This window comes from Podarcis gaigeae, assembly GCF_964106915.1.
Source record: "Podarcis gaigeae genome assembly, chromosome: 17".
Taxonomy (NCBI): domain Eukaryota; kingdom Metazoa; phylum Chordata; class Lepidosauria; order Squamata; family Lacertidae; genus Podarcis; species Podarcis gaigeae.
In genome coordinates, this window is record NC_139694.1 from 34,522,453 (window position 1) to 34,538,334 (window position 15,882).

Genomic DNA, 15,882 nt, shown 5'->3' on the forward strand with positions numbered 1-15,882 from the left:
GCACTCGCTCCATAAGACGCACACACACTTCCCCTTACTTTTTAGAAGGGAAAAAGAGTCTTATAGAGCAAAAAATACGGTAATTCTGTTCCCTCCAGTGTTTCTCCAATCAAAATAGGGACATCCTACCATACTTTCCAACATTTCTGAAATGAAAATAGGGACATCCTAAGGAAAGGTGGGACATTCCAGGATCAAATCAGTCTGCAAGCGCCTTGTCATTAACTGAATAGATCTCTTCCAGCTATTTTGTAGATGGAACACTCTCTCATCCTTGAGATGTCTGCCATATGGTTTTGCACTCCTCAGTTCAGACATGTGCATAGTCATATTGGTTATGTAGTTGCTGATCATTCTGCATGTTAAAAGAGCTGAAGCTTTTAAACAGAACAGTTTTGAAACCCTACTTATGATGCTAGTTTTTCTAAGGACATAAATGCACAAGCCTATTGCAGGTGGCCCAGAGTGACTTCACCTGCCCTTTTTCTCCCTCCCGCTGTGCATGTTAAATGAGACACTCGTGAAACGTGAACTCCTGCTTCGTGATTACAATCAGGTGAACAGCCGGCATCCGCCACCCCATCCTGAGAAGAACAGAGGGTGTACCTACTACAATGCGAATGTTTATTTGAAACCAACCTGTCTGGAGCTTTGGTAGGAACTAGCAGGGATTATCTGGCCAAGGTTACAGTTTATAAAAGCCTTGTCTGTTTTATTCTCAAGGAAAGGAACAACTAGAACTGAAACCCTTTTTACAGCCTCACCATGTATTATGATTGCCTTTATGCAATGCCTTTTGACCGTAAGTACTTGGGAAGGGATTTCTGCTTAGGATCAGCCCAATTGTGACAGAGGTCAGAGCTTTTCTAAATCACATTCTCTGCTTTTTTTGCAAATCCGTTGTGGTCACTGGAATTACAGCAAAAAAAGAAGCAAACTCCATTCAAGCAGGGCATTGTTAAAACCAACTCCTGAGCACCAAGAGTTCATAATTCTGCACTTGGCACTGGAAGCTTCCTAGTTATCACAACTACTGCTTGCCTCAAGTGGTCAGTCAGTCCTTGCTTTTGGGAAATAGATGTACCTGCTTCCTTTGCCAATTTGTGAAAAATAGGGGAGGGGTGAGATCTAGAAAATGAGAAACACTGGAATTATTCATTATAGCACAATAACTTCATCAGGTTTGGATTAAGTGCCAGGGAGACAATATCCTATATTGACATAATTGAGAATGGGTTTATATAGTGGAGATAGCCTTTCTGCAGGAGAGAGACGTACTGCTGTTTGCCACATCTAAAAAATCAGAATATCCATGTACCAGTCATGGGAATAGGAGCACATGGTTGTCGGAGTTTTGTTGTTTTTATTTTAGGAGTTTATGAAATAGTGAAATGTTGCTGTGGCAGGATTGGGTAGCCTTTTTGGTGTATTTCTTTTTTTGTTGTTGTTGCTATTCTGACAGGGTGAGAGAGTTCATTCAGCCTCTAAAGTTGGCAAAGCATTTTAAAATTCATAAAATGGCAGGAGCAGTGGAGAGGGGTTGTGCTATTACTAGCTATGTTGCAGGCAGTATCCATTAGGTGGCTGTAACACACAAGCCTGTTCCACACAGCACTAATTCACAATGAATGTGAGAAGAGAGTGTTGTGTTTGTGACTGTGTGCAAATAGCATTTTCTCAGGCAGTAGTCCTATGCACAGTTTACTTGGGAAGAACCCCCATTGGTCTCAAGGGTACTTACTCCTTACTACACATGTTAGGATTGTAGTGACCAGAAATTGCAGACTGAGTGCTGAGAAAATGAGATATCCCCTTGGCAATCACTGCCTTGAGGAAATACCTATGGAACCCTCTCCACAAACAAGTAACAGCTGCATATTTATTGCACCAAATAACAGTAATTTGGAAATATTTATTTTCTTGTCTATTCCTGCTTCAGGAAGGTCAACCTTTTATATGTTTAACTACCAAATACAATTCCTTTTACTATCTGAGGTTAGGGTCTGGATGGTGAAAGTTCTGGATAGGTCAAAATTCATTGGAATGTAGTTCTGGCCAGAATTTGTTCCCCTCCAAAACACAGGCCATCATCTCAAGCAGTTGCTTGGGGCATCAAAGTTTATGGGGGTGATAATTTAGGTGCAATCTGTAAAATGTGGCCCAAGATTCCCTGCAGTGTTGCAAGCGATGCTGGGGCAAAGTCCTTTCATTGTGTGCTATACTATGTCAGGTGGCAGAATGTATTGTGCGAACACTCCACAGAGCTAGCAGTTAAACACAGGAATCATTACTCTTGGCCTTCCAGTTTTCACTGAATCATATTATAAACTAGGGCAATGGACACCTGAACTCCCAATGCCTGAGCTAGGGGGTTCTGAGCCTAGTCTTACGCATCACCTACTTTGCTGTTGGGATTTTAAATAGGTGGCTGGAGAGTTGGGGCTGGTGCTATTAACTCTTCTCATCTGCCTCTCTACAGAAAGCTCCATGAGGCCCAGTGACACAGTTTCAGAGTCCAGTCCAGGCTCCACAGCCACACAGTCAGGGGTGCCAACTCAGGTGGTCCAGCAAGTCCAGGCTACTCAGCAGGTATGTAGCTCAACTATAGTTTCTGTGGTTAGTTCAACAGTGGCCACCTTGTAATAAAGCAGATGGGGCCGCTCTCTTAATCAGGACTACTTTGACATTTTAAAAGTCCAGATACCTCTGAATTAGTGGTGTTAGAATAAAAGGTGAGGAGAGCTGTGAATAAAGTTCTTGGATTCCATAAATATAGAATGGGATATAGTTGGTAAGAGCAGGGGAAGGGTCCTGGAAACCAGAACAAGTGGGTTTGTTTTGTGGATCAGAGAAGTAGGTAATTCTGTGTTTTGTTCTCAGTTATATGGGTTGGGAGAGGGGTGCAAAGTCTTTAGCAAAAGACGGATACGGTCATGTAGGTAGGGTGGGAGGTTTGGAAGTAAAAGGTAAAGGTAAAGGTACCCCTGCCCGTACGGGCCAGTCTTGCCAGACTCTGGGGTTGGTGCGCCCATCTCACTCAAGAGGCCGGGGGCCAGCACTGTCCGGAGACACTTCCGGGTCACGTGGCCAGCGTGACATCACTGCTCTGGCCAGAGCCAGAGCTGCACACGGAAACGCCATTTACCTTCCCGCTAGTAAGCGGTCCCTATTTATCTACTTGCACCCAGGGGTGCTTTCGAACTGCTAGGTTGGCAGGCGCTGGGACCGAGCAGCAGGAGCGCACCCCGCCGCAGGGATTCGAACCGCCGACCTTTCGATCGGCAAGCCCTAGGCGCTGAGGCTTTTACCCACAGCGCCACGAGCACTTATATTCTTTTCCTGAAATTGTGTATAAGAAACCAATAGCACAGGTTCTTCACCCAGCCGGGATCATTATCCCCCTGTGCTAAATGCAAATATCAGTGCTTTGTGGACTTTACAGTGAGCCTTGCTATCTTTGAGGGGGAATGCAGGTGAAACTGGCAGCAGATAAAATGTTTCCTGTGAATTGCCTTTGTTTGCCTTGATCCTTGGCTAGTTTGTTTTTGTTTTGGCAGAGGTTATTGGTCCAAGCTAGTGTGCAGACGAAGCCTGGAACGGTATCGCCTCTACAGCTCACAAGTGTACAAGTACCCCAGCAGGTGAGTCTGAACTTTCTCTGTGGTGCTGCCACAAGTAATTGGTGCAGTTTTAAAGCACATACCTCTGCCCAGTGGCCTGCCTGCCTTCTGTGTCTGCATCTGAGTGATGCAGATGTTGCCCTGAGAATATATTCTAGCTATTGTAGCTTATTGTCATGAGAAATAGGGCACCTGTATGCTACTAATTCAGATAGCTGTCAAGTAGCATAATCTTTCCCAAGGGTGAATTGTTTTATTAGGGTGCTAAGATTTCTTTATTAGACACCTGTAGACCTCTTGCAGAACTACAATTTCCAGTATTTCTGTTGAGGGAATCCTTCTTTGATGGTTTTCTCCTTCATTGGAGAAATCTCTCCTTCCTTGGAGGTTTTTAAGCAGAGGTTGAGTGGCCATCTGCCGTGGATGCTTTAGTTGAGATTCCTGCATTGCAAGGGAGTGGGCTCCACAACCCTTGTTGTCGCTTCTGTCTCTACAGTTCTATAGTCACCTGTGTATAGAATCTATTAGAATCATAGAATTGTAGAGTTTGAAGGGACCTCAAGGGACATCTAGTCCAAACCCTGGCAATGCAGGAATCACATCTGTAGCATCCATGACAGATGGTCATCCAGCCTCTGCTTAAAAACCTCCAAGGGAGGAGAGCCTCCCGCCTCCCAAGGGAGTTTGTTCGACTGTCAAACATTAGGGTGAGTGATTGTTCACCAAACAAGTCCTGTCAGTGCAAGCCCTGCCTGAGAGCTTCCATTTGTGCAATAGGACTTTCCCTTCCGCTTCCCTGCGACCTGGAAGCCCCTGAAATTGGCTCCAGGGTGGTCAGGAGAAGCCCCAGAACAGTGTGGCAGGTGGGGGTAGCAGTACATCTTGTTTGTGCTGATGGTGAGATTTACCAAAACATGATGTAAGATTTGTATTGTATGTGCCTTTCAGGGCTATCGGTTCTGTCTTCCTGCACTGAAGTAGGCCGCTTTATGGCAAAAACAATCTTAATAATTGATAAATGAGCAGTTGGATAGTGTGTACTTCTGCTAAGGTGCTCAGGGAATCTCCTATCAAAGAGGTGTAGTGGATTGGCTGCATTCATGCTTTGGGACCTGACCTGTTGCAGCAGTTGGAGTGGAAAAAAATTGACCCAGACAATAGGCTGTATCGGCTTGGACCCTGGAAGAGGTTGGGTTAAGCCTTTAAGTGCAGCTGGGCTCATGTACCCTATTCACCTGTGTTTTGGATATTTTGGGTGACAATCTGGGTATTTTTGAGCTTGTCCAAAGACTTCACTTGCTCTTCTTTTCTGCATTTGGAAGGATGAGTGTATGATTGTGTGTGTATAGCTATAGATGGGTGAGTGCATACATAAATTTTATTTGTTGCTTTCTCTGTGTGTTCACCTGAAGCATCTAAAAATTGTGTGGTGCCATTGCATGAGATGATATCTAGGTACAGTTTTTAGTAGAAATACTTTCCACTGCCAAAGAATGAATGCTTCTTTAAAGACAACATTTTGATGTTCACCTTCAGTTTACACACTTCTCCTAATCTTAAGAAGCTGCTGCCAACTGGTTTTCATTATGTGTACTAGCTAGCTTTGTACGTATTTGAATTTGAGTCTAGGTGCCTTCCCTGACAAGGGCATTATTTTTCAACGCTTCTTTGTCACTTTTGCATTCTAAACCTTCTGGTACCTTTGCCATAGTTCACTTGGTTGGTTGGTTGAATCTTTCCAGTGTCATACCAGGCACCAGGCATCATCATCATCATTTTCATCATTTTTAATTTGTATACCACCTTTCTATCTTACAATACTCAAGGCGGTTTACAAGCTGAAGAAACAAAAAATGTACATCTTATAACAATCTAATGCAATACAAAAATGTGCTAATAAAACATAACTTTAAAATAGGCAACCTCCATCAAAAAAGTAACATTCAACAATCATTAGAATAGTATAAAATGATAATATCAACATATAAAAGTTAAACAGGCAGTAGTAGCAACCTTCATAATCTTGCCATTTTAGTAAGCCTGTTTATTAACTAGTGAAATCCTGCTAGTGAATTGTATGTTGTGCTTACAATGTCCTTAGAATAATAGAAATGACATATGTGTGCTGTGCTGATCTCATTGGAAGAAGGGCAGGAAACAATTGTAACAAATCAGTATTATATAATGGTAGGATTTACACTTTTAAAAGGTTTTGCTGTGAAGTTTATAATATAAACCTCCAGTGATTTTTCATAAAATATTCCTGTCCCAATCCCAGGCATAATGACTAACATTGTTATCAATTATCTATATTTATGGACATGATATATTTCGGACAAGATAGATGTAGAATACACATAATTGTGATGCCATACACTTTCTGCATTCCTCTGTGGCATCACATCTACACCAGGCCTAGAAGTTCCTGGAGGGTCTAAAGCAGTTTAAGGGAGTCTAAAGGAGATGAGAATCCACTATATTAATTTAAGGAAATAAGAGTTTACATAGTATTCAAGAAGTACAAAAAAGTAGAAACAGAATGTTTTTTAAAAAGTAGTACACTTAACCTATATTTGTCTGGCCAAGGGAATCCTCAGTTCTTGTTTTCAGAGCTTTTAACCCATCTCTAAAGATGCTTACAAGCACATAATATCATCAGACTCGTTGGGAGCTCTCTTTTGGTCTCAGCGGGAGCCTTTGACATCCTGGTCATCCCCAGGACCTTCTTTGGGGCGCTCGCTGCCTATGAGCCATCCCAAAACTCCAAAAACAGCAGCCGGTTCGCTGCAATAGCGATCCCGGTTTCCTTTCCCCTTGGTGGCAAACCGGAAGTGGTTGATTGCAGAGCATCCCATTTGAGGAGGCGGTTCCATGTTTTGTTTGATCTTCTCAACAGGCTTTCCTGAATCACTTTCTTTTTTAAAAAAAACTTCTCTTAGCTGGTACGGCTGCCTTGACAACTGAGTGAGAAAATGACAGTGCGTACTGCAGGGTGGGGTGGGAAGGTAATTGCCAACGTGAAAGGTAGCTAGTAAAAAATTGCTCACATTATAATTCACCAAGTGTGTGTGTTTGGTTGGTGAGCAGTTCTTTGGTAGCTCTCTGGTCAGTAGCTTCTGAACAGTCTCCTGGAGATACGGTAATTAACCAGGGCTTGCTTCTTTTATGTCATCCTGTTTCAGCGGCTGGTGGTACAGAGTACTTCACAGGCTAGTAAAGGAGGAGCTGTTGCGCTGGCCGTCCATGGTGTGCAGCAGGTCCACTCTTCACCTGAGGTGGGTGGCCAGATGTTTGGAAAGCCTGTTCAGATGTTCCATCCGCCATGAGTCAAAGAAAGCCTAGTTTTGCCTTCACTGTGTTGCTCATTTATTTATCTGCCTGATCAGTCCGATACTTCTTTTCTTCATCAGATACTTCCTGGTTCCTCCACAGTTGATGCCCATTTCCAGTTTCCTCCTAAGCTCCCTTGTGACTATCATATTCTGTGAGACCTGGGAACATCTTCTCATTACCTGGCAATGGGTTCTTATCCAACCTCAGTTGCTCCTAAGCATCCTCTCACACATCACAGAGCTCAGTCTGCTCCCTGGCTTACCAGTGAGGTAGGAGCAATGAGGCAAGATGAAAAATTACTAGGACGTGCACAGCATAAATCTCAGTGCAAATCAGATCAAAAAGAGATAATTAGTGAGACCACTTTGTGGTGGCACTGAAAACACAAAATTTCTCTGTCACAGTTGCATCCAGTGGGGCTTTTCCAAGTGATTTGGGAGCCTACTTGAAGTTGGCCCACAGGGTGACATCAGAACCCTGGGAAACCTGCTGTATCATATTTGTTAGCCACTTTGAGGATTAAGTTGATAGTATCTGCTTTAATGCGGACTCCTCTAGCTTACAGATGAGCTTGTCTAGATGTGCCTTCCTCAGCCTGGTCCCTGCAGTGTTGCAGACTACAAGCCCCTTCATCTGTGTTAACTGGGACCGATGGTTGTTGTAGTCCAATATATTGGGGGTGGGGAGGTTGGGGTAGGCTATTCTAGGGCTGTAGGATGAATTTCAGTTACTGTGGCCTAAAGAAATTGACAGATTACTTGAAGGGTTACAGCCCTACCACATGCCTGCTAGGTAACAGTAAAGGATCCCTGGACGGTTAAGTCCAGCAAAACTTGACTGTGTGGTACAGCGCTCATCTCACTTCAGGCCGAGGGAGGCGGCGTTTGTCTGCAGACAGCTTTCTGGGTCATGTGGCCAGCATGAGTAAACCTCTTCTGGTGCAACAGGACACCATGACGAGTGCCAGAGCGCACAGAAACACTGTTTATTTTCCCACTGCAGCGGTACCTATTTATCTCCTCATGCTTTTGAACTGCTAGGTGGGTAGAAGCTGGTACAAAGTGGGGGCTCACCCCGTCACACAGACTCAAGCTGCCGACCTTACGATCGGCAAGCCAAAGTGGTTTAGACCTCAGCGCCACCTGCTCCCTAGAATTGGCCTCCACAGTCACTTACGGACACACTGTAAAGACCATATTCATGGAAGACAATCTTACTTGATTACAAATGATCGCCGAAGAAGAAGACATGCCTGTTCTGCGTCAAGTGTGTGTGTGTGTGTGTGTGTGTGTGTGTGTGACTGTGCCCAGGCTGTGATCATTTAGCAGCCTTATATTCTGTTTCCGTAAAACATCCTTTGCTTCAATATACAGGTTAGACAATTAATGTCCCAGGAGAGTGAGACTGGACTGGTTTCTGTGTGTTGCCATTTTTCAATATCCAGTTTACGTTCATTCTGTCATTTTTGTAGAGACCTACATTCAGTAAACCTTAGAAGACTATTGTTAGAATATAGCACCATATGTAACCTGGGAGGAAATGCAAGTGACTTAGAATATTTGATCTCTGACCTCCATAGGCACCAACTCTATAAAGCTGAGGCGTCTTCAGCCCCCTCCCATGTCTGCTGGGATGGGGCTGACCCCCTCCCCCCAATCTTGAGGGGGCGGAGGAGGCTGAGCCCCTCCTCACCTGCCTCCTCCCTCCCTCCTACCTTTGTCCACGGGTCTCCACCATCTTGGAGGTCACCCCAGCCACACAGTTTTGAGAGACACTGCACGGAGCGGTGTGGCCTGGCAGAAAGTTGCCTTGCTTGTGCAGTGTTGGGAGATGCTGCACAGACACTTGGGAGGTCTGCGACAGCTGCACGAAGTCGTGATGCGTGTGACGGGCTCCCCAATGTTGGGCACAACTCAGTGTCCCTCTGCTAACCAACAGACTTAAGCAAAGAATATAGCAATGCATGTGGTGTCCCCTCCTGCTTTTTTGTTATAAAAATTGGTAGTGCTGGACAACCTTTCTCTTCCATAAAATGTTCATCAGCAGTATAATGACCATGTAGAAGTTTTTCTTAGAAGTAGAGTGCACCATGAGGGAGGGACCCCACCTGATTCCAGGCGGAGACAAAGTAAGCATGAATTCTGAGGCAGCAGTACATCATGCAGTTATGCCTTGCTCCTTCATCCATACCCAAAAGTAAGGTCTCCTTCCTTGCCTTTCAGCGCTCCCCTGTCCAGAACAGCAATTCTGCTGCCAAACCGGGACAAGTGCAGCAGCTCCAGGTCCACGGAGTCCAGCAAGTGCCTGTGGCGCAAGAGGTGCTGTATCTTTGCTTGCCAATATCTTGTGGTCTCTTCCCAGGCATGGTAACGTGATCGGATTTTCGAGTGGCAAAAGCTGCAGCTTGTCAAGGGTTCACACTAGATTTTCAAAGTTCTATCTGTTAACGGTTTCTAAGCACTTTCAAGATCTTTATTGCACTCCATGTAGCCATTGCTTTCAATTTTAAGGTAGTGTGAACTTTCCTATAGTTTACCTTCATTTTGTTGTGGAGGTGTCACACCAAATCTGTGTAACTCTAAAGAACTGTCCCCTTCACATTGCTACAAACTGATGGGTTTATGTGATATATATAAATAAATAAACCATTTTTTTGTGAAACATTTTTGTCATTTTGAATGTTGAGCAAGGTTTTTGACATCCTTAGTTTTCAGAAATCAAACTTTCCACGTGAGGTTTTGGGGTGCAATTCAGATTTATAAGACTAATATAAAATGAATGGGCCAGAATCAACTAAGGAGTCTCAGTTGTGGAAGCCCACATGAGGACCTCTCCTAGTGCAGTGATGGTCAAACTTGGCCCTCCAGCTGTTTTTGGACTACAACTCCCATTATCCCTAGCTAAAAGGACCAGTGGTTAGGGATGATGGGAATTGTAGTCCCAAAACAGCTGGAGGGCCAAGTTTGACCATCACTGTCCTAGTACAACAGGGATCTCTTCCCCACCCCCACCCCACCCAGATTGGCCTGGAGAGGAGAAGCCTTGGAACAGAAACGTTTGTGCTGACAGGAGTGCTTTGTTGAGTTTTTCCTAATTGTGTTCAGATTCTTTGGAATACCCAAATGAAGTAATATGTTTGTAGGGCCTTTTGTGAAAATAGCATTTTTGTAAGACTTCTGTAAAAAGAAAAATCATTACCGTATTTTTTGCACCATAGGGCGCACCTAGTTTTGGGAGGCGGAAAACAAGAAAAAATTATTCTGAACCCCAGAAGCCAGAACAGCAAGAGGGATCTGGCTTCCGGGATACCGTGTGGCTGTTTGGGCTTCTGGGGTAACCGCGCCAAGCCTCTTCAGGGCAGCGGGATAAAGGCTCCCCCTGCCCAAAGAGGCTGCGCAGGGCTAAAGCAGAAGCCAGGACAGACGCGTTGCTCAAGGGGCGCTGCGCCTTCTCTCTCTCTCTGCACAGCGCCCCTCCTTCACAGGAGAGGTGCTGCGCAGAGAGGGAGAAGGGGTAGCGCCCTTCAGCGAAGCTGGACAAGGAACAGAAGGAGACCCAGGACAGGCGTGTCACTGCGAAGCGGGAGGAGGAACAGAAGGAGACCCTTCTGTTCCTCCTCCGGCTTCGCTGGACAGGCGTGTTGCTCACAGGAGAGGCACTGCACAGAGAGGGAGAAGGTGCAGCGCCCTTCAGCCCTTCTCCTCCGGCTTTGCTGGACAGGCGCTGCGAAGCGGGAGGAGGAACAGGAGACCCTTCTGTTCCTCCTCCACTTCCAGGACAGGCGGTCGGGGCGAAGCCAAGGAGCCTGCATTCGCTCCATAGGACGCACACACATTTCCCCTTCATTTTTGGAGGGGAAAAAGTGTGTCCTATAGAGCGAAAAATACGGTACTTTGTATGTTTCATGTCCTAGGGTTAGGGTTCGGTTCCTGTTGGCCTGTTCTTGTCAGTATGTATTGCAAGCTATCCTTGGGGCAAGGAGGCCTTGTATCACCTCTGCCTTCCAAAGCATTCTGATAAGTTCTGGTTTGTTTCTGCAGAGATCTGTTGTGCAGACAACTCCCAAAGCAGGCACAGTGCAGCAGCTGGCAGTGCAAGGACTCCAGCAGGTTCATGTTACTCAAGAGGTAAGAAAGAGATTTTGACTGTTGCTTTCTGGCTGCCCTACTTTGGTAGCAGCTGTGATCTACCATGGAGGATATTCCTAGATTAGCTGCTCCCCATGACAGCTAGCCAGTGCCAGAGCATTAAAGCTTTTCTGTCCTGAATTCCTCAGTGGTGGGAGGTTTAAATCTTTCCCACCCAGAACTAGCTTTCTGGATATATCCAAACTCCCCCACACCCTTCTTCTCTTGAAGAAGGGTCACCCATAACTCTCCCATTATGGTTAGTAGTCACCCATAACTCTCCCATTATGAGTTGTCCCCGGCCCCATGTTGATCGCCATAAATTCTAGACAGTGAAGATGGGGAAGGTTCTCATCCCTGCCAGTTCTTGTTTTGTAAGGAACCTCCTTAGCCACCATTATAGAATACCTTGGGCTCATTGGGTAAAATGCAGATGAGGCAGGATGAGTGGATCTTCTGGATTGTAATCAAAGTAGCATTAAGGGGAATATTCCATCAGCACAACAGTTTTTCCTTGTGCAACAGAACTTCCACCATCCTCAATCTGTTCTGGAGGTTCCCTGGATACGAATGGCATTGGGAAACGGAGAGGGGAAGTTCACTTGCGCAAGTGGAACTCATTCTGCTTCTCCAATTATTTAATTGAATACCACCCTCTGCCTTAATCCTTCATTCCAGCAGGACATTTCTGGGTTTCTCCACTATCTCTGATTGCTTCAGTCTCTGTGTTTATTGTTTAGAGTGCAGACAGTGGCCCTTCTAAGAGCAATCAGCAGTCGCAGCAGCAAGAGCAACAAGGAGTGCAGCAAGGTCTCTCCCTAGAGTGCAGCAGCAGCAGCAGCAGCAGCAGCAACAGTGCACCCCAGCTGGCCAGCTGCTGTTTATCTGGCCCAGAGCACAGGCTCCACTACATGCATTCTCTAGATTCTGCCTCGGAGCAGTGGGTGGAGCTGGTCCGCATGCTTCCTCAACCGCTCCTCCTGCCACAACAGAAGGTGGTGATAGAGCAGCTGCCATTCCTCTCCTCTCATCACTCCAGCCCTGACCAGAGAGTCAAGATTCAGAGAGTCCCTCAGGTGCTAGTGTTTGGAACAGCAGCTACAGCACTTAAAGTAGGTCCTGCAGAGGGCACCGATTGAGATCCAAGAATAGCAAGCTCTGTGCATTTCCCTTCCCACAGAGTCAGGTAGCAGAGCTTGCCAGCATTATCCCCTTCTCTATGATTGTGACTCTCCTCTTAATTTGCGGTGGTAGAGCAACCCTCTTTCCTTCCCCACATACTGCCAGAGAAATTGAAATTCTTGGACCTCTTCAGCACTGGATGTGATTTTGATTTCATTTGCTTGAATCAGGTGCAGATATGGAAGTCTTGAGGGACTGGGGTTTGTGGGAGACATATGCCACCAGATAAGCATGCTACGTTTTGTGCAGGACTTTCAGTATTTGGGAGCCAGAACAGAGGCTTGCCATAGCTAGCCAGGATCCCAGATAACTGCATCTATGTTTATGAACAAGGTCTGATATAGGTAAGCTAAATCATGCAGTACCGATTGTATGAGGACTACTTAGCCTCTTTGCCCTAAAACTGTATCAGCTACTGAAACAAAGGCAGCTCCCTGAGCCAAAGTTAGCTGCTGTCTAATGAGTGGAAACTGAGTTTTCTTCAAATCACCTCATCAGATTGTAAGACATTAGAACCATCATGGCAAGTAAAAAGCCTCTTGTTTATAAAGGTGTGCTATAATCCATGTATTTCCATAAAACCAATATTGTACCATTGCTGCAAAGGGCCATTTCACACATTACACAGGAGCGAACCCAGGTTTGCCATTGAGCATGCACTGGAGGGCAACTGCAGCCAATCATGGCTGTCCTACAAGTGCATCTGCATAATGCAAAAGTATATTTATCACACCTGCACTTTACTCTTGTAGATGTACACTTGCAACATTTTAGCTGCACTCTTAACAAAAATGTGCAAAGTGACCTTTAGAAGTGATGGAATTGCATGCAGCTCTGCACCTTAGCATTCTAGAAGGTAACGCAAGAGAATCTGTTGGGGGCTCTTGCCTGCCCAGCAAGAGCCCCCAGCACTTCCTTCTCCATGTTATACCCTTGTGCTGCTTTTGCCAGGATCAGAGTATGTGGACCCTGGGTTCCTGACTTTCCTCACCATGGCTATGGCTTGTGGGGAAATCCTTGGTCCATGGGAATAAGCATTCTAGAGTCCCACCCCCCCAAACCCCCTCCCCCCGCATTTAATGTCTGCTAGATCAATACCAGATGCAGGATAGAGGCAAATATAAATCATGAGACAGGTGGTGACAGCTGCAAGCAGATTGACAGTAGGTGTGGCGGTTAGGAAGGCAGAGAGGTCGCCTTTTGTCTAGAGCATCCTCTTGGGAGGGATTAGAGAGAGTAGAGCGCAGCAACCTTGGCCCATCCTGTCTCACCTCTTTTCCTTTCCTCTCTTTGTGGGCTTGCTGCATTCTCAGGTGCAGCAGCTCCAGCAGGTACCTGTGCAGCATGTCTATCCCAACCAGGTGCAGTATGTGGAAGGAGGTGATGCCAGCTACACAGCAAGTACCATGTGAGTAGATGCCTGGTGAGAAGGAAGGCTTTATCATACCACTGCTGCCCCAGCATTCAAGCTCACAGTGAGCCGGGCATGGACTCCTGTCAGGTGCAGGTTGCAAGAGACACAGATCTTCACACAGATGCTAATTGATTCTATCCTGTATCTTAAGCTAGAGACGGTCAACTTCCCTGTGCATAGATGGCCAGACAATGATCTAGCGGCTGGAAATGCCTTTCTGGATGGCCAGGCTCCATCACAACATTGGGGCCACCTAGCAATGAGGGGTTAATGGTTATGGAGTACCTGCACCCAGTCGCAGCAAGAACATTACATTCTGGGAACAGGTGGTGCTAAGCCTTGCCGATCGGAAGGTCGGTAGTTCAAGTTTGCACAACGGGGTGAGCTCCCGTTGCTCGGTCACAGCTCCTACCAAGCTAGCAGTTCGAAAGCATGCCAGCACAAGTAAATAAATAGGTACTTCTGCGGCAGAAAGGTAAATGGCATTTCTGTGCTCTCTGGCACTTGTCACAGTGTCCCGTTGTACTAGAAGCGGTTTAGTCCTGCTGGCCACATGACCCAGAAAGCTGTTTGTGGACAAACGCCAGCTCCCCTGGCCTGAAGTGAGATGAGTGCTGCACCCCATAGTCAAATTTGACGGGACTTAACCATCCAGGGGTCCTTTGCCTTTTACCTTAGAACATTACATACAAATACCAAACACAGATGAAGCACTATGGTGTGGACAATATCTCTTAGACATTTCCCCTTTTTATTATAAATGAAACTATGGGCGCCTGAACTTAGATTTTTCTTTTTAAAAATGAACTCTTTATTATTGTTTTGTAAAAAATAGAAAATGAAAGTTTATATAGTGAACGTTGTTGAAAATCAGGGAAGTTATTCTGAAGTGCTGCCTTGAAGAAGATTGGTGGATTGGCTGTTGATTGTCCCTGTTTTCTAATGGGGTGGGGAAACCCAAGTGAAATCACTTGGGGGCTGGGTTTGGCCAAGGAGCCATCAGTTGTGCACCCCTGAGCTAAGTCATCTTGATCTAACCAAAATCATGGTAAAGGAGTGGAGATGTACAGCCTTCTCCTTTTTGCTCACTGTAAGGTGGTGTATATGTTTAGCTGCCATTTCTCTATAACAAGTGGTTGTTTTTCTTCACTTGGAAATCGGAGATGGAAACAGCACCTCTTTCTCCTGTTTTCAGACGCTCCAACACTTACCCTTACACGGAAACCCCTCTCTACACTCAGAACACTGGCGCAAACTACTATGAATCGCAAGGCACCCCAACCCAGGTCTCCACCCCAGCAACCTCCCAGACTGTGGCCAGCAGTGGGTCAGTGCCCATGTATGTCTCTGGAGGGCAAATCATACCCAACCCAAGCGGAGGCAGCAGTGCTGGAGGAGGAGGAGGTGGAAATGGAAATGGTGCTGGCGGTGGCAGCACCGGTGGTGGCGGTGGAGGAGGCAGTGGCAGCAGCAGCACGGGGACCTACGTGATTCAAGGAGGTTACATGCTGGGAAGTTCAAGCCAGTCATACTCGCACACCACTCGTGCCTCCCCAGCAACTGTAAGTCTGAGTCTCGCTCTGGATACCTTGCTGTTCATTCAAGGGGATTGGAGCTTCAGCAGCTTGTCCAAGTGCTCTTAGAGCAGAGGTTTTCATGGCTGTGTTCCAGGGAACCTGGGGTTCCTTGGAGACTTCTCAGGGTTCTCAGGCAAGCCTTCCCTGAGATGGCTTGCCTGCCCACAGCTGATCATTCTGTTCAAGGGGCGGCAGCAAGAAAGTACTGGGCCCCTTTTGGGTGCACTTTCAGTCCACACAGAGCAACCTTGAGCCCTAACAGTCAATAGCAGCACCCTGTGCATTCAAGAAAATGTCCCAGCATTCTCTGCAATGCTAGGGGTTCTCTTGTGGACAAGTTGTTATGGAAAATGTCCTTTGAAGGTAGCAAGTCTGAAAACCACTGAATTAGAGAATTAAACACTTATGCATGTTCCTCTGTTCAGTGTTCTTTTGCCCTTCCGAGAGGACATTGCTGCGATGGGGTAGAATTATTATTATTATTATTATTATTTGGTAGGCCTGGGGCTCTTTCTGATGGAATCATTTTATATCTTTTAAAGATGCATTGAACATTTGTAATACAGTAGGCATGTGAAAGTATGAAGTAATTCATAGTGCTTTTGAGACTCAAAGGAAAACGATAGCTC

At 45.9% G+C, this 15,882-nt stretch overlaps 1 protein-coding gene across 9 annotated transcripts in view; it reads left to right on the top strand.

The window, feature by feature from the left end:
- The window catches only part of RFX1 (regulatory factor X1), a 52,052-nt gene that overhangs the window by 19,001 nt on the left and 17,169 nt on the right, over positions 1-15,882 (top strand). For 4 of the 9 annotated variants that reach the window (XR_014559324.1, XM_083718540.1, XM_083718543.1 and 1 more), the window contains 8 exons: positions 2,480-2,589; positions 3,558-3,641; positions 6,803-6,895; positions 9,176-9,271; positions 10,994-11,080; positions 11,821-12,192; positions 13,576-13,670; positions 14,872-15,238. Coding sequence is in view for 8 of the 9 variants with exons in the window: in XM_083718540.1 (XP_083574666.1) it covers positions 2,480-2,589; positions 3,558-3,641; positions 6,803-6,895; positions 9,176-9,271; positions 10,994-11,080; positions 11,821-12,192; positions 13,576-13,670; positions 14,872-15,238 (1,304 nt within the window). In the remaining variant the exon portion in view is untranslated. The remainder of the gene's footprint in view (positions 1-2,479; positions 2,590-3,557; positions 3,642-6,802; positions 6,896-9,175; positions 9,272-10,993; positions 11,081-11,820; positions 12,193-13,575; positions 13,671-14,871; positions 15,239-15,882) is intronic. The other 5 variants (XM_083718545.1, XM_083718547.1, XM_083718541.1 and 2 more) reach the window with 3 other exon arrangements.